General features: G+C 44.5%; 1 protein-coding gene across 1 annotated transcript; it reads left to right on the forward strand.

Annotated features, from left to right (window-relative positions):
- The first annotated feature begins 2,284 nt into the window (after nt 1-2,284).
- Nucleotides 2,285-11,352, forward strand: LOC121693249 (inhibin beta A chain-like). The gene is made up of 2 exons (XM_042072597.1): nt 2,285-4,945; nt 10,125-11,352. Exons 1-2 carry the CDS (start codon nt 4,429-4,431, stop codon nt 10,910-10,912), a joined length of 1,305 nt encoding a protein of 434 aa, XP_041928531.1. The 5' UTR covers nt 2,285-4,428; the 3' UTR covers nt 10,913-11,352.
- Nucleotides 11,353-18,700: the final 7,348 nt, after the last annotated feature.

Raw genomic sequence — 18,700 nt, forward strand, 5'->3', positions numbered from 1 at the left:
TAACTAGTGGTTCTTTTTTTATGATCTAGAAGAGGAATGCGTTGCCTCAGGGGGAGCAGCAGGACAGACAATACACTGTGATCTGTGCAAACAGTCATCAACTTTAGGTTCTCTCCCTGCACTCCAGGTGGGCAGTTTGACGTCTGTGTGTCTCCCACACTTCCTGAGGCTTTCCCCCAGTTTAGCGAGCAGCTGTGCGTGAGTGTGTGTGTGTGTGTGTGTGTGTTTATACGTCTGTGTCTGTGTTTGTGGGTGTGTGAGCTTGTGTGAGAGAGTCCTGTCTGATTTTCAGATTTGTGCGGCTTAGACGTTGATGAAATACGCTGTGGAGGCAAATGCATGTGCGACAGGTGGGCTCACAGCCTGACTCACTGCAGCTCTGGGTGAGGTGTGTGAGTGTGTGTGTGTGTGTGTGTGGGGGGTAGAGACGTCCCCTCAGTCAGGTGGAAGGTGGTGCTTTGTTACATCATCAGCGTGCGTCACTACATCAGCCAATCACTGTTACGTAAGCCTCCAGGGTCCTGGAGAGAAGCAGGAGGTCTCTTTCTTCCCCTGTTGAGAACACAAGTCAAGAGGGGGAACGTAAAGGGAAAAAAACGCAAGGAGGAAAGGGAAGTGTGCGAGCGAGATAAGAGCGGATAAGATCCACTGTCCCGTCCCGTCCAGTTGACACACGTGCTGCGGGCCACTGTCAGAGGTTGTGGCCGGTGCCTGGCCTTCTGGTCCCTGGGAGTCTGGGCCGTTGGAAAGGGGGATTAAAAAACTGTTCTAGAGAGAAAGAGAAAGAGAGGCAGGTGGGAGGACGGGAACAGACTAATTATGAGGTGAGTCACCGGTGACATGGCGGATGAAAGCTCTCCGTCTGGAGGAAAAAGGTAGATGGAGATGAAGGGACGGAGAGGTGGGTGGGAGGGAGAGGGGTGGGGGGGGGGGGTGGTGGTGGTGGGGGGCACGGACAGGGAAAAGCGAGAATTAGTCAGAGTCGGCAGGCGAAGGCGATGATGAAAGCGTTGCGTTCGCGGCCGCAGAGTGAAGTGAGTGAGTGGAGCGCGGGATCCCGCCTCCTCACTACACACTCTCTGCGGCCGCCTGAGTCAGTGCGCCAGTGTGAAGCAGCAGAGGTGGTGGAAGAGAGGGAACTCTCCTTTGCCAAAAAACCTGCGCGCGCCCACCTCTACGCAGGAGCCAGGTTTTTCCATCCAGTCTTAAAAAAAAACTAAAAAAAACAACAACCTCAACAAGTCTACATTTGCCATGTGTGCTAAGGAATGTGTTTAGATTTCTGTGGGTACGAGGAGGAGCTCAAGGAAATTGGCTGGCAGTCGACAGTGGGGCAGCCATTTGTATGGTTTTTCCCCTCTCAGCTGAAGGGTTCAAACTGAGGGTAAACACAAAACCTTTTATCTCCGTTAGGACGGTCCCGTCCCTGTTAGAAGACCTCATTACTACTTTCATACACAAATCCTGAAAGGCCATCTCTCGGGGAGGCCCCTCGGGTCTGAGCCTTCACAGGAGGAGACGGGGTGACGGCGCAGTCATGGCTCGTGATGAGCGGAGCTGACCACTCGCCTCGGCTCTTACTCATTCCCCAGCCTCCGACTGTGTCGGCCTGAGCGAGTAGGTAGCTCTGTCAGAACAGGACGTTGCAGTGGGCTGTGTGACAGTGTTTTCTTATGAGTGATGCATCAGACATATATATAAAAAAAATCCCTGCAGTCTCACGACATATACACACTTCCAGCCTCTGCAAAACATGTGGCAGCTAAAAATAAGAGTGTTGGGGATGATCCACGCTTGTGATGTGTTATGGCCGTATCTTGGGAGATCAGACGAGATGTCAGACAAGTTCCTTGGGCAAGACTTGACTAAGAGCTGAGTAAAGCAGAAAGTTGTGATGTCTAGCTGTGATGGACTTTTCCGTGACTAACTTCACTTATGAGTAAAGTATGTTGCCTTAAAGGGGCATAAAACTGTTTTGAACTCAAAAGCCAAGCAGTACCAAGAAATGCATTTTAAAAACGCTATATTTGTATATATGAAGAGTTTGGTTCCAAAACCATATCCACCTTTTTAATGAATTTTCATAAATATTTTTTTTACATTTTGTTTTCCAAGTAATTTCAGTAAAACTTTAATTGGGTATTGTTATTTGATATATGTTTTGATTAATGTTATGAAAAATGGAGATATAGCGTTTTGGAACCAAACTCTTCATATATATACAATATGTATTTTATAACATACTAGTTAATGGAGATCAACAAGGAATACGACAGCTAGTCTTAAGTGGCTAGATGTCCACAATGTCAAAACATCCTATTACGTGGGAACCCGATAGTATAGTCCCAGCCAGAGGTAAGCTGAAGACTCTCATATATGAAACACTACAGAAAGTACCTGCTCTATTAGGTGCCACGACTGGAGAAGGACTAACTGAACTTAATAGCCTAGTATTCAAAGACTGGGGACAACAGATACATGAACATGTAAAATGCTCACTTATTGCATTTTGATTTTGATACCTGACACGGTTGAATATGAAGGGAAAACGTATATGAAGCGAAGGGAAAACGTATATGAAGCGAAGGGAAAACTTATATGAAATGTCAAGAAAATCACCCTTATTGCAGTTATTCCCAATTCTTAATTTCTATTTTTAAAAGAAGCCGGTAATACTGAATAACAACAATAAATTGTCCACTTGCTGAACGATGGAATGCCTGCTATCACAAGGGAGTTCTTGAGTAGTATCAGATTCTGTAGCAAGTCCCACATAAACTTCTATTTTAAAAGCAGACAGTGATGATGGTTTGTAGCCCCTCAGGGAAATAAAGTCTGCATGTAGCCAGCGGGATCAGGCCCAGTTCATTTCGACACATCTGGACTGAAGCAAGCTCACACACTTGCACTGCACTTACAGACATACACATTTTTTCCAGAGAAATAGGCGTGTTCCTTCACTTGGTCCATTTTTTTCTTTGTTTGTCTCTCTCTCACAGACACACATACAGATGGACAGAAACATACAAAACTGAACACGTATTGATTGATCCCTTTAAACAACCTCATTAACACATTTTATATTTGACTGGACACTCTTGTGATAACTAGGTATTGAATGAATATCTATTTCTTTGAATTATACATAATAGTGGTCCAAGCTATGTAGAAAGTAGACGTGTTGCATCTGAGCCAAAATGGTTTTTGAACCACAAATCTGAATTATTACCACTAGAGGGTGTATCTTCTCTGCTCAACTCACTTCATGCTGAACCACGCTGAACCCAACAGTACACCACTGATAGCATAGGTATTTCAGACCTCAGAACTCAGAGTATGGACCGGGCTGAACTTGCTTAGGTGGATCCATCTGCTGGGTATAATTAATGCTGAGAAGAATCAATTAAAACTTTGAGCTATCTTAAGCCAGATGACTTCAGACATACTGAGAATATGTTTCATTTGTTTAGTGGTGAAGACTACTTCCCTTTTTGCAGTTAACATTATGTAACCAAAAAAGATAGGAAAGGGAAGGGAAATTGGATACAGTTAAAGAGGGGGCAAGGATCTCCTTTTTGAGATGGCTTCCATGATGTAGAAGTTCACCAGTGGCAAAGCCGCTCACCAGTTTACTGTAGGAGGAGTTGGTGACTCAGAAGAAGCCAAGAGAAAGAGTAATAGACTGGGAGGGAGAGGGAGGAATGAAGGAGGGAGGAAGGTATAATTACAGGGAGAGAGACGAGAGAAGCTCCAAACAGTGAGGAGACACTGAAAGAGAGAGACAGAGAGAGAGAGAGAGAGAGAGAAAGAGAGAGTCAGAGAGCTGTGTAACCCTGCCCACTTTCCACAAAACCATTGAACTCCGGCAGAGTGAGCTGTGCTCTGTGAGGCTTCTCCAGAGCTCTGCACCTCTGCTGCTCAAACTGCTCTCTCTCAACTCAACAGCAGGATCCGACAGCAAAGGGGCACTTCTATCAGCAGCGCCGGCAATCAGCACCACCACCACCACCACCACCACCAGCAGCAGCACCACGTGGGACTACTGGCATCGGTGCCAACTCCTCAAGGCTCAGCCTTCAACCTGATCTCCCAGAGAGGAAAAACCCCACAGCGCTCAGACCAGACCTGACCCATGAACCACTCCTTTCGCTGGACCAGCCGGCCACTGGGAACTGTCTTCTGATGAGCTTCGACCACTTCCGAACCATGACTTCTCAGACATAGAAATAAGGATTATCCTCTTTTTTTGAATTTCTTCTTTTTGCTCTTCCTGTGTCAGTATTCCTTCAAGAATCAATCGAACTCTTTTTGCGAAGCCGCATCGCTGCCGCTGCCCTCTACGTCAAGCAGCAGTGTTGAAGGAGAGACCTAGTCGAGGTTGTCCCATCGCCCTACTCATCCACTCACCCACTCCCTCCCATCCGCAGGATGTCCGCTCTCTCACTGATGACTGGGATGTTGTTGCTTCTCTGCGGGATCCTCTCCTGCCGCTGCACCCCGACCCTGGGCGGGACTGAGACGGCAGAACAGGGCGTCTTGCCCCAGCAGCAGCAGCACCAGTTCCACGACTCCCAGCAGGCAGCAGACGTAGCAACAGGGGCAGGAGCAGGGACCGGGGGCGGCGCCGCAGAGGACAAGGCAGGTGAGTCCACCTGTCCGTCGTGCGCGCTGGCCCAGTTGCATGCAGAGGAGCCACCGCAGCAGCAGCAGGCGGACATGGTGGAGGCGGTCAAGAGGCACATCCTTAACATGCTGCACCTGAGCACGCGGCCCAACATCACCCGGCCCGTACCGCGCGCCGCACTCCTCAACGCCATCCGAAAGCTGCACGTGGGTCGCGTGGGCGAGGACGGCTCTGTGGAGATGGAGGAGGACGCCGCCGGCCTCGGGCACCAGCAGGGAGACGACGAGCAGCCAGCCGAGATAATCACCTTTGCCGAGCCTGGTGAGTTTGGAACTCTCTACGTGTGTGTGTGTGTGTGTGTGTGTGTGTGTGTCCAAGATGTAAGGGAAGTAAAGTGTTGTTACTGTGTCAGTCAAAGAGGCTTTGGGCATGTTGGCACAACAGAAACACATTGTGCAGAGACACACCTGTTGAAAAGATTAGGGAATTCTGGATGAAACCTGCACAGCTGCTTCTTGATGTGCACTTGTGGGCACACCTGAATGCTGAAATCTGATAACTAGAATGTGTCAGCAATTACATGACATTTGATTGATTTTGTTTGTGGTCTTTTGTTGCTGAAAAGGAGTAACTTTTATCTTGGTAATATATTCCGTAGAATTCTATTTGAAAATTAATCAATGGAGCCTGTGGTTGAACAGCAGTTTTAAGGCTCCATGAAAAAAACTAGATAGCCTGTAGAGAGATTTTAGCTGAAGAGAGCCTGAAGAGTTGCCAACCGCAAGGAGCACCATGTGTTCTGTAAGCGTCTGAGGCAACAGATGTTGCCGGATGTCGAATACGACTTCCCACTGCCTCTTCTGAAGAAAGATTATTAAAAACAAATATCAGGCTGCAGGCTTCTGTGTGTGTGTGTGTGTGTGTGTGTGTGTGTGTGTGTGTGTGTGTGTGTGAAGGTCTGGGTCGAGCCACCCTGAGAGGTGGAAAAAACAAATAAAATGTGAAATGTTTGAAAGAGCGGGACAAGGAGGGGAGAAAAAAAGAGGCAAAGAGAGAAGGCGACAGAAAGAGACAGATCGACGCAGAGGAAGAACAGAGAGAGAGGGAGGGAGGGAGAGAGGGAGAGAAAGGGAGGAAGAGAAATGCCACTGTGTTTCACAGGAGAGGACAAATTCGCTACAGATGTGAACTGCGTTGCTGCCGTCACTCTGGGTAGACCGTTACCGCCTAGGAGCCTACTGTGCCCTCAGTGTGATTTCCTCCTTAACGGCTGCCCTCAACACATTTGTCTGACCTGAGGAAGTATCTATGTGCCTCTACCAACATCTGACTCGTCTTAGGACACTTCAACTGCTTTGACAACTTCACTGCATGATTTGTAGTTTTGTAGTAGTAGATTCTGGATTATAAATGTGAAAGGTACACCTCTTTGTTTGAATACCCCAATTCCTTGAATGTAATTCTGAGAGAGAAAGAGAGAGAGACTGAAAGAAAGAATGAATTTGAGTGAATCAGTCCTGCTTTGGAAAGACCATCCACATCTTCCACTTTGAAATCAGGGTGGTTAAGGAAAAAAAAGAACCAGATGGTCCCCATTTATTCTGCGGCTTTCGGCTCAACTCCTCAGTGCTGTCACACACAACTGTATATCTAGTCTCTTACCGCCGCTGACACTCAGGACGCAGTTTGACGTATGACCATTTTAGCACTTTGTGTTTCTAAACATAGCATGGCATTTGCGGATACGCACCGTGCCCACTGATTGACCACTGAAATGTCCCCCACACTGCCCATGTCTAATGAGACTGTCCGCCGTTTAATTGCATCCATCATTTTTGCTTTCCAGTGACGCATCGGGAATGCATGTGACGGCATATTGTTTTCCGCCTGTTTGCTTGCATAAATGTGCATAATGGTGAGTTGCTATAAATAGCTCTTTGAATGAACCTTAGATTAAAAAAAGGCCCCCTTAACGGCTTCTGACGAGGTTGGAGGGCGTTAACGATGCTCCAAGGAGGGGTTGCTGGGTTTGAGCCCTATACAAAAACCCACAGGGTTGTTAGCCAGGCATAATTGCTCCATTCATCAAAATATGGGCCCCAGTAATTACTCTGGGCTGTGTTGGCTGAGCTGGGAATAGAGGGGCTTCCTTTGAAAGTGTCCGCGCTTACTGAAGAGAACGACAAGAAAAGACTGGGATGGAGGGAGGGAGAGAGAGAGGGGGAAAGAGAGAGAGAGAAAGAGAGAGAGAGAGAGAATGAAAGAGTCTTCCCCATTTCTCTGAATCGAAAAAAAGCCCATCATTAATGACATTCCGATGTCACTGCTGATCTTTTCCAAGTGCGATGAGGATGCTGTTTTCCCCTCTTGCTAACAGCTGTGATGCTATCCTCCTGAGCTTTAAGGCTGGAGCCCTCCACTCTTAAACTATTCAATTCATGTTGTTTGTTCATTCATGAAAAAAGAGCCAGACAGAGAGAGACATTTGTGCAACAGATCCCCCTGCACACAGTCAAATATTTCAGGTTAATAATTACACCCCATTGCTCATCCCGAGGTCTGGACCTCAGGGATCTCGTAGAGTGGTTCACATGTCTATTTGATATTGCTGTCTCATGGCACTATGGGGACTCACAGCTGCTTTATACAGATTCTGTATAAACTGCCTTGCTTGGCAGTAAGACTGCCAGCAGACCACCTTTGTATGAGTAGAGGATGCATGTAAAATAAGGCTGGGATAGGAGTCTGCTGTAATTGTCTGTGTGGAGATGAAGGAAGAGAAGTGTCAGTGAAATCTAAAGGAATCAATTTCCAAAGTACCTATAGGAGTTATTTAGTAGCATACATAATACACTGTAATATATGTTATTATTGTTCAGATATCTGTCATATCTCACCTCTATAGATATCCCCCTATTTCAACTGGATTTAGCATTAAACATTATAGTAACTAATTTCAGCCTATCACAAGTTTTACATAATAACGACCAATTTACTTTTTCAAGCATGTCATTTGTATTTCTGCAGTGAGCCATTCAATGGCAGCAATTGAACTGTCAGAGTCTGATCTATCAAAAAAAGGCTTCTTTTCCTGCTAATATTGCGCAATAGTCTGGTTTGACGGCCTGCACAGTGCACCTTAGTGTCCAACTTTCAACAAAATATCTAAGTGATGCGTTAGACGCCTTGGTATTCCTATCCTAGACTTTGAGTGAGCATTGTTTCAACAGGAATCGAAATGACTGAATCTATTTTGCAATCGCAAAGACATTCCAGCTTTCTTCAACCCCCCCCCCAACCCCCTCAGGCTGGTGTGCAGCCAGGTCTCCACATCCACTTTGTACGTCATCATCAGATCAGCTGAAGTCATTACTGATACAAAGACATGTACAAAATGACAACCCGCAGGCACAGTGATAACCTGAGGAAAGAAACACCAAGAGTAATTGGCTCTGTAAGAGCCATCAGAAGACACGCATCACGTGGGCTACGTGGCAGCTGGTATGGCTGTTGGCAGGCGACTGCCCAGGAGAGGCTGTTAAGTGTTCCCCCTCATGCTACAGGGCCACTTGAGCGGTGTGATGTAGGCAATAAGACTGGCGTGAGAGGAAGGATAAGGACGCCTATTGGAGGGGCGGAAAAGGGGAACATATCTGGGAGATCTGCCTGTTCCGCCTGTTAAAGTTCACAGCTAAAGCAGAATCTCTATTCATTTACATGTCCCATAAATATATAATGCATATATATAAATGTATTCATTAATCCAGAGTAAACCAGACATACTTAAGGAGATGACTCACCATCGGCAAACAAGCCCTTATGGGTACACAGGGTCCTTGTGTAAATGGAGGCTTTGCATACAGATAGAGGCCTGTCATCCACAAATAAACCTCATTACCAGACAGGCCCACCGTCTCAACCTAAACCCGCTTTTGATCCGTGCCGTGAGTGGGCACTTGGCATAATTTATGTGCAGTCCGCTCTGTTCTGATGATGAATGTTTAGATAATGGCTCTGAGTAATATGGCCCAGCAGAAATAGCTCATTGAGAAGATGGGCAGCAGACAGTAATGGTAATGTACAGCGTCACGGTCCATGGTTGTATATGAACTGCATGACCCTCCCCCCATGACCCCCCCCCCCCCCCCCCCCCCCCGACGGAAACGCGCCGCACAGGTTCACAGGCCTTGCATGGTCGGCCTTCCGGTGAAGTCTTTTCCGAGCTTCTCAGCGGTGTTGTCAGCTGAGCAAGTCTCGCCACGGCTCGTTCCCATCACAGAAAAGTGGACGGCTGCTGAGAAAAGGGAGAACCCTTGAGTCAAAACACAGTTATACAGTTATGACACTCGATCCACTCAGCTCTATTTGACAACTTAATCCAGACTGGATGGAAAATGTGGACAGTGTAACCAGAACTTTAACAGGGTCCTTCCTGTCAGCGGCCTTAAAACTCACCTCAGGTTATTTCAAACTGTACCCAGGGGCCGACTAGCATAGTGCACTGTGATTTACAGCAGACACTCTCTGAGTCCTGCAGGGAGCTGTGAATAGTGATTGAACATTGTCGTGTACATCATGAAAGCTATTTACAATTCAAAACATGGCTGAATAAGGCTTTAGGACAGACTGCTTCAGTTTCACGCCCTCCCATTATCCTGTGATACAAGATACGGCTGGGTCAAAGGCAACATAACGGTTTCCCTGTAAACTCTTAACTCTTGTTCCTGTTGCAGGCCCTTTTCCCCAGCCAAATTGAACGACAATAAACAGCCGACACAATAAAAGAAAAATGGGTGTTGACATCGTTGCCAGTAACCTGGCATGTATCGAGACAATGTGATACCTCAGAACAGAAACACTGCTAAACAAAGTGAATATCGTATATTGTATATAGTGAAAAGATTTTTTTTTGGGGGGGGAGTCAGGATCTGGACTCTGCAAACAGTGGAGACCAATAAATCAGCGGTGGTTACTGAATCTGGGATGGCTTATGCCATACAGTCATGTGCAAATTATTGGTAAGGCCCTTGTCATAACATGACAGGCTTTATATACACAGTGGAGTTCCATGATTTTAGCACTAGGAAATGTTTTTATGGAGGGGAGGCTAGGTGTTGACGAAGAATTGCAGATGGTGGAAGATGACTGTGAAATGTATTAACTCCAGACAGGGAGATAAGTGCTTTCTGGGCCGTTCTGCTATACACCGCATTACTGGTTCCCTGCGGATCTGATTGTATTCAGCTGCTTCTCATATAGGAAGCTTGCCATTCTGTTTTTAAGCATACTTCTCAGAACAATGAGCTCCAATATAATACTGACGTCAGGATAAAAAAAAATGTTTCATTGTCATTTACTATGTAAATTATATGATATATGGAATGATATATGGATATTTGGAACTGTAAAATCTCTTGGGCATTGTTCTATTCCTTTGACCTGATGACCTGATGACAGCGTTTACGACAGCTCATCCATCATGTCCCTCTTATGGTTGCAGGAGACAGCCCTGATGTGGTGCAGTTCGACATTTCCAAGGAGGCCACCTCGCAGTCTGTGGTGGAGCAGGCCAACATGTGGCTGTTCCTGAAGCTGGCTAAGGGCACCCGGGGCAAAGGCAAAGTCAACGTCCAGCTCCGGCAGCAGCTGCCCAGCGCGGATGGGGAGCTCCACGAGGAGCTGGTGTCCGAGAAGGCTGTGGACACACGACGCAGTGGTTGGCACACGCTCCCCGTGCCACGCAGCGTCCAGGCCCTGTTGGAGGGCGACAACAGCGTCATGCGCCTGCGGGTGTCCTGCCCGCTGTGCGCTGACGCCGGGGCCACCCCGATCCTGGCCACGGCGGCGGGAGATAGGGCACGTGAGCAGTCCCACCGGCCCTTCCTCATGGTGGTGCTGCGGCCCGGCGAAGAGCACCCGCACCGGCGCAGCAAGCGCGGCCTTGAGTGTGATGGCAAGATCCGCGTGTGCTGCAAGAAGCAGTTCTACGTCAACTTCAAGGACATCGGCTGGAGTGACTGGATCATCGCACCACCCGGTTACCACGCCAACTACTGCGAGGGTGACTGCCCCAGCAATGTGGCCAGCATCACGGGCTCCTCACTGTCCTTCCACTCCACGGTCATCAACCACTACCGCATACGCGGCTACAGCCCCTTCACAAACATCAAGTCCTGCTGTGTGCCCACACGCCTGCGGGCCATGTCCATGCTCTACTACAATGAGGAGCAGAAGGTCATCAAGAAGGACATCCAGAACATGATCGTAGAGGAGTGTGGATGCTCGTAAAGGTGTGCGTAAAAATGACACCGCATAAACTTGATTCTGTAAGAGACAGTTTATCCATGTTTGTCCAGATGCACAGGGAGAGTGGACACGCCATGCTGACATTTGACCGTACACATGCAACTATTCTGTTGAACTTTGGTCAACTGAATTTGATTTTTGTCTTTGGATTATTCCAATGGGAACTCTTCGACGGAGTGATCTCTGTGGCACTTTCAGATTAAGGAAAATAAGAGAAATATATAATATATTTTTGTTATGAAAAGGGGAGCAAGAATGAGAGGGAATATGTGCATGGCCAAGGCAGAGGTGTCATTCTTGTCACTTTGCACTGCAATAAAAAAAGACTGCTGGCACGAATGACCTTTGAACTAAACTGAACTATGCAACTTGTCAAGTATTATTATGTGTTCATTTCTGTGTTTTGTGTATTTTGGGGTGGGTGGGGTTGGGGCGAGTTGTTGTTTTTCAACAAAAAGGAGAAAGACTGTGTCTTTTCTTTTTAAATGTTTTTTGAGAGATACTTGAAAGAAAGTTTGACCAGCTACTGGAACCAAACTATTATTATTACTATTACTATTATTATTATTATTATTATTATTATTATTATTATTATTATTATTAATTTTATGGTCCTCTTAACAGTGAATGACTGAATGTTGATGAAAAATGGTGAAAATTTGCACTATGCCAACATTCTACCCACTACTATCACAGAGAGGAACAACATTCCATGAGACACATGAAAAATTGAAATCAACAATATCAAATTGAGTATTGAACAAACATTATGCACCAAAGATTTCCAGGACCAATCGTTCACCAGATTCCTGACAAGGTTTCACCAGAGAGATTCTTCATAAAAAAAGGCCAGATAAACAATACCCAGAGATAGTCATATATTAAAAAAATGCTGGTCAAAACAAAAAAGAAAGAAAAAAAAAACAGAGACATAAAAGTAAACTTGATGACGTGACCCCTGGTGTAAAATGCTTTTGTTCTGCTTTCTGCATTCAAACTTGTTTTCACTGCCAATGTCTTAATATAAACTGAGTTAGTCTTCATAACACAAGCTGATCTGTAAATCAGATATGTTTTGCAAAAACAAAATGACAAATAGTGACAAAACTATGAGCTGATGTTAAATGTGGTTGTAATTCTTTGGTTCTTATTCATAAGCAAAGGACACTGAAGGACATATCTGGAGAAATAAATGTATTTTGTATGTATAGGGATATTGAGTGATATGTTGCTTTGTTGTATAAATCAAAAAGTGTGTGTTATCATGTTTTATATCTAATTTATTTTGCAGCAATTTTTGCTTCATCATTAAAGCTAAAGAGTTGTAAATACATCTTGAGTTTGAGTTTGTTCTTTGCTTTCTTCACACACAACATTAATGTTAAAAAGGATAAGACAAAATGTGAGGGCCATACTTTCAATGGTGTGAGACTAAATAACCAGTCTTGGTCTGTGTTGGCGTTTAACTGTAGGAATTCTCTGTGTGGTTTTTAGAGGAGGAAGTAGACCAGATGTGGAGGCAGTGATGTGTCTCCTCTGTCATATGCTGTGTGTGCACTCTGTGGCTGTTTCTGAGATACATTTGACAGCTAATGTTGTTCCCTGGAGAAGACTTACGAGGTGAGATGAAAAATTTCCCTTTTGTACTTCATAACACAAACACAGCGATTTCACTGCAGCATGCTAACCTTCACTCTCATATCGCTTAAGGACAATCAGCCTTGCTTATACCACAGCGCCTCAGATAGGTCTGGAAAACAGATGTCTTGCAACCCTTAATTTACCCTCCTGATAGCATAGAAATGCCGATGGTAAAAGCCAGACAGCTGACCAGTGAAGACTTGTTTCTCCAACTGAAAGCTTTACCCATAAACAACGCATGGTGAGAACTGTATAAAACTTTTGTAATGCATATTAGTATGGTAATGATAGTCATAGTAGTATGGCTACCTTGTTGTATAGCTAATTTCCTCCTCAGAAATCCAGGGTAGCCTACTGTGTAATAGGTTTGCAAGCTGTGAGTGTACAGGAGCATACAGGGGTATAAAGGCACAGCTGTGCATTGGTGTTCCCAGCTTCCTGGACACAAAGGAAAAAGATTATGATAATTCTCATAAAAAAAGCATTAGGCAGACAAGTCAGAATACATTATATAGCATTAGTAGCCAAGCTAAATACCAGGCAAGAAAATTAGCAAGATGACCCCTTGGAAATGCTGACAGTCAAGCGCTAATTGTTTGAGCAGTTGCAATGTTCTGAGAGTGAAACCTTTACAGTTTGACTTTTCATATCATCCGTTTAGTACTAATGACTGAGCTGCTGTGGCTAACAAAGGAGTTGGATCTGCTCTTGCACAAACACAGTCGTAGACCTTGAAGATGGAGGTATAAAATGTGAACTCCATGTGAAGCCTTTTAAAGCGTGTCCTCCCCTGGTGTGGACACTCCAAGTCAGCACACTGGCTTGCTGTGTAAGGATAACAGCGGTGACCCATGGGTTGAAAGAGGTAATTACATCTATCATCACATAGCAAAATAAAACCTGTTAAGTCCCTAGCAGGCCCTGTGAAAAGGCTTGGTTCTCCAGCTAAGGTACAATCTATGTCATAAACCCACTGAACCTGCCAGGGATTCGGACGACAGGGCTACAGTGATATAACTGCTTATTTTTTGTGAAGACTTTAGGTCATTTATAAAAATTAAACCAAGCAATATACTTGTTGACTGCATGGGCAAATGATAAACATGCATTGTCAATAGTTACATTTGTTTGGATCAGTTTTACTGATGAATGTCCTGTCTTACTTTGCCTTGAATTTTAACCTAATCAGTACCAACAGAAGCCTGTGAGCTCCTATAATTGTTTAGTAAAAGTACGTTGATCATCACATACATCTTATCAACAGTTACTTATAAACAGCCACAACTCAGACTTTTTACTTAAATTTATTTAGACACTTCAATGTCGCAATTCCCCGAATACTCAGAATACTCAGTATTTCCATGATTCTTGTATTTGGACATATGCCGTATGTTGATATGTCTAAGATTCAGAAACATGTTTCTAGTATTTTGCCCCTGAATTTCCTTCAGAAGATAGATGTGACCACAACTGCAGATTAACTTGCCAGTAATTTTGCATTCAAAAGTGTGTGACAAGTGAATAGTTTAGCTGCCCTATTTCACAGCAGCCTGGTGGAAGTACTCAGCAGTGCATAATATGAACTACCTTTAGAGAAACATTTGACTGTTTTTTGTGTAAAACTGGTTAGCTACCAACCTAAAAAGCATGCAAAACATGACAGCCCAATCCACTCTGATAAAAGCTTTATAAAAACATCTTTTGATGCTAATAACTGGCAATGTTTGGAAAGGCTTATCTTACATTTTGTGGGATGTTTTAACCTGAATCACAGAACTACATGGTTTGTGTTTATTTGGCGGTGACGTGACCATTTTCCATAAAAACTCATTTGAATATGATAATGATATGAATATTTGCCCATAAAAACATGCACGTTGCATAGTCTTGACATCTTAACATTTGACACATCCATCCATGAAATTAAATAAACTACTGACAGTAGTGACCCTTCACTTCAATGCACTCTTTTAGTTACATCAAAAAGAATCACTTTCATGTCTTGGAATGAGTAATGAGTCTTTCTCATTGATACAGAGCTAATGTGTAGTCAGTCATTTTAATTCAGAGTGTTTTTTGTCTTTTTTTGTGCAAAGTTTTCCTCCTGTTCTAGCAGCAGCCCACACAGTGTGTGTTCTGAGGGGAATACTCTGTATGAGAACCCCAGGCTCTGGAATTGGAGAAAAACAAACCATGTTCCAACACCTAGCCAATCAGAGCAAGGAGGCGTCTGACCAGTCATGCCTAGAGCTTATACCTTTCAATCCTATGCCCTCGCCAAGGCAGCACATGTGCAAGGGTGTGTAGGGGGGCTGGGCAGGGGGTGTGAGGGAGTTTTCTGTGAGTTATTTGAATGAATATCAAAATAACTGAAGACTTTCTGACCAATTATGGACTAAGCCTGTAAGCCTTTGATTGAATCTGACATTGAAGCCCAGCGTCAGCTTTTAAAAATATAAAATAGCTTTTAAAAATAGATTAAATGGCATTTCAACAAAGGGAATGTCATTGAGGCATCTTTTAGAACTTTTGCTCTGCTATTCTAAAAAGGGGTCCAAGTCTGCATGTTGTTGTGCATATTTATGGGATTTGTGTGCACAAAATGCTTGAAAGTAAACTCCAGCGATTTTGCTGATTCACACATGATCAAAGGTCATTGACGTTCTTGTCTAAAATAAGTGTCCCGTGTGCAAAATGATAGTGGGAATGGAAGAGACCCTGCTCTGCTTCTGGATGGGGTGAATCGTAGGTAAATAAAGTAAGGACTCTGCAAACAGACAAAAGTGCGGCAACCTTGTTGGCAGTTTGGCCAGTGCTGCTTTCGGAAACACTTGGTTGGATTAGCTCCCATGATACGTGATTATGCTAGTGTTTTGTAATATTTGCAGTTCAAAATGCCATGTCCCTCCAAAATGCCAAGTCTTTTGTGTACAGTTACACAATTTTCTTATATTTTTTCCACAGTTGCCTATGCATTAGGACAGTAGTGTGGAACACTGCTTTTGATGTTATTGTGTTGTGATCAACAAATAATGCTATGCTTTCATGTGCGTTTTGACCCAATAAGAATGGTTGATCCATCCAATCCAATGAAATGGACTCAATGGATAAAGTGATGTGAAAGAGCATTAAGCTGTCTTGTTGATACCACACATGTTGACTATGTGTGCAGTGATGCATAATCATTTACATAGCCACAGAAAGTGGTGGGCTTAAAAAGGGGCAGTGGCATCTCCACCTACACAACAACAATTTTGCAGTTTTGAACATTTTGTCTCAAAAGAAATTCTGTCTTGATGAGAGTTGTTGTTTACCCACTATCATCCAAAAGACCTCAGGATATCTATTCTGATGTTCTGGACTTCTAGTTGATTTACAGCATGAGATCACCAAATTGTGCTTTTTCTCATGTAGATCATATTTGAGCATTATCGCATTATCGCAACATTTGATACTGCTGTGACAAAGCAAGGTTAGTGATCATAAATAACAATTTTATCCACCATGGAGAAGCTAGACATAATTATTTATGAATATGTGTTGTCTCTTAGTATGTTTATGCTGTGGAAGAGCTATGCCTGGCATTGAGACATCGCAAGAGCCTTAATAGGATACACACAAGAGCATTTCTCTGTCGTGGACCTTGCATATCTCAGCTGCTGAGCACTGCGCCACAGTTCAGTCACAGAGTCTTGGAGCGACTAGCCTTGAACTAGGCCAACCCTCTCCCATTCATATTTGCAGAGAAACACTGAATGAAACATGAAGTCCAGTGTGGTCCCATGTCCCATGCGATTCCAAGCAATCCTTGGGAAAAGCTTTTTGCCTCATGGCAAAAGCTAATCAGTTCCAAGGGTCAGACGGATGTTTTGAGAGTTCCTTTGAGGTCTTCTTTGATAACACTGCGCTTCTTTCTGTGATTTATGGCCAGATGTGAGCTTAAAATGTGTAGCACATTATGCTGAGAAGTATTTGGTCGTAGACGTCACCCAGTTGATTATGGATTTATGTACTTGACGGATCTGTCATTGCAGGTGGTGTACATATCATTTCTGAGACTCAACAACACAAAAATGTGACCCTGGATGAACCAGGGGCATACGAGAGATGAGAGTTATTTCAAGGTTGTCATAGCCTAATCTCTGGCCAGACGTCCAAGGGTAGTGGCAAATCTTGACACTCTTCTCAGGGCAACTTAGACAAGAGATGGGGTGGGAGGGGGGGGGGGGGGGGGGGGGGGGGGGGGGGCTGTTCGAAAGGCCTTGCTACAGTGATCTACAGCGGGGCTCTCCACACAAGGTGGTCTGTTGTTTTCAAGGCTGAGAACAACGTATCATGTCTGCTGGTCTGGTCGGCTTTCTCACTTTGACAATAGGAGTGAGAGTGACTGGGAAATCTAACACTCGCCTCTTTGTTTGCAGAGAAAAATCAGAACGACAGCCCACAGACAGCACGGCTCCTATGTTATCATTGCAAACCCCCCCCCCCCCCCCTCTGTCTCTCTCTCTTTCTGTCCCTTTCACTCCCCCTCTCTCTCTCTCCTCCCTCTCCACCTCTGTCCCTACCCAGTGGAGTTTGTGTGGACAGGGGCAGGGTGCTGTTGACCGGGCTGTCCATAATTCTGCTCGAGGGCAGTACCTGTGGAGTGGAGGCGAAGTATGTCTCAGTCTCAGTGCTTAGTGGGCGAACGAGGGTACCCCAGATAAACACCAGGTTGGCATGGACTGGCCTGGGCGACATTAGCAACTCTATTTGAGCACTGACCCTAAATTACATCGCTGAGTTTGCAAAGTGATTAACGGGAAACAAAGGGGTTTTTAGGACGTCTTGCTGGTTCCAATTAGCATGCTACGTCACTGTGCCATATTTACACCAGGCATGGATTCAAAATGCTGCTGACATTTATAGCAGTCTGTACATGTCTCGCTATTCTGATAGTGTTAGGGTGTTTCGTTTGTTTCGGACATTAGCCACTGACTTGGTGTGCACTGTAACACAAAATGCAATAAAATCAAATAGAGTTGGAATACTTACAATGATTGTTACACAAATAATTTAATAGACATCAGATGAAGCCAGAGGATTGAAGGGGACAGTCTGGGTCAAAGTGGTTCATCAGTGGTGACCCTGTCTCCACACTGGGATTTCAGATTTGTGCTTTCAGTGGAAACCCCCTCCTCCTTACCCTCAATGTGTCCAGTCCAAATTGTTTGCTGTTTTTTGGAATGCTCGGACATATTAGCGTTTTCTTTCACATCAGCTAAATTTGATACACCACTAATTTGTGACATTCCTTCAGTCTCACAAAATGCCGGCCAAAGTTCTGCGGGGTATGGTCTAAAGCATGTAAGTCGTGTGCAAAACAGAGTGCGTAGCAAGCAAATAAGAGAAGGATTTGACAAGCATACAGTGTTTGTTGACAGGTTACTTTCGGAAATACTTGTTGCATTTCATGGGGCACAGAAGTGGTGCAATATTTGCAGGTCAAAATGCCACGCTAAAGCTCTTTTCACTTACTCTGCAGCCTAGATTGTCGCCTAGCACTGTTATTTATTACCAGTGCCATCATATAACCACTGTAATACTGAAACCAATTTGTTCACATAGCTAAGGGTTTATATCTATACAGCTCTCATTTAATGTACTTGTTTGTCATTAGATATATAGCTCAATATTTTCACTTAAATATTTAAAAGCAAAATTGTGTCATGCTTAATGTTTTGTGAAAGTAAAAGTTACAAAGTTGAAAAAAGCAGTGGTTCTCTGTGATGGGATTTGCTAGATGACATGAAAGTTTGATGCTCTGCTTTAATGCTTAGAGGTTCACGCTCTGCTTGGCCTGTTGGTATAACGGGCAGGTTTTAGGCCGTTCTTCGCTCTGAGGCTCTCAGTGTAGGGCCACTGTTGTCCCGGTGTTGTTCTAAGCCCAGGGGAAGTGACGTGGGTGGACTAGCCTGGCATTGTCTCCCTCGCTGGTGACCTCAGGCTCCCTTTGGGGCTGTATAAATATTATCTCTCGCAAAAATGTTGACCGCTGTCAGATGGGCTTTTTCTTGGAATGCCACATATACCCTGCAGAGTGGTGCTTTGTTCACCAAAACATCAAACGTTGTTAATAGATTTGATATT

This window comes from Alosa sapidissima, chromosome 1, assembly GCF_018492685.1.
Source record: "Alosa sapidissima isolate fAloSap1 chromosome 1, fAloSap1.pri, whole genome shotgun sequence".
Lineage (NCBI taxonomy): Eukaryota > Metazoa > Chordata > Actinopteri > Clupeiformes > Clupeidae > Alosa > Alosa sapidissima.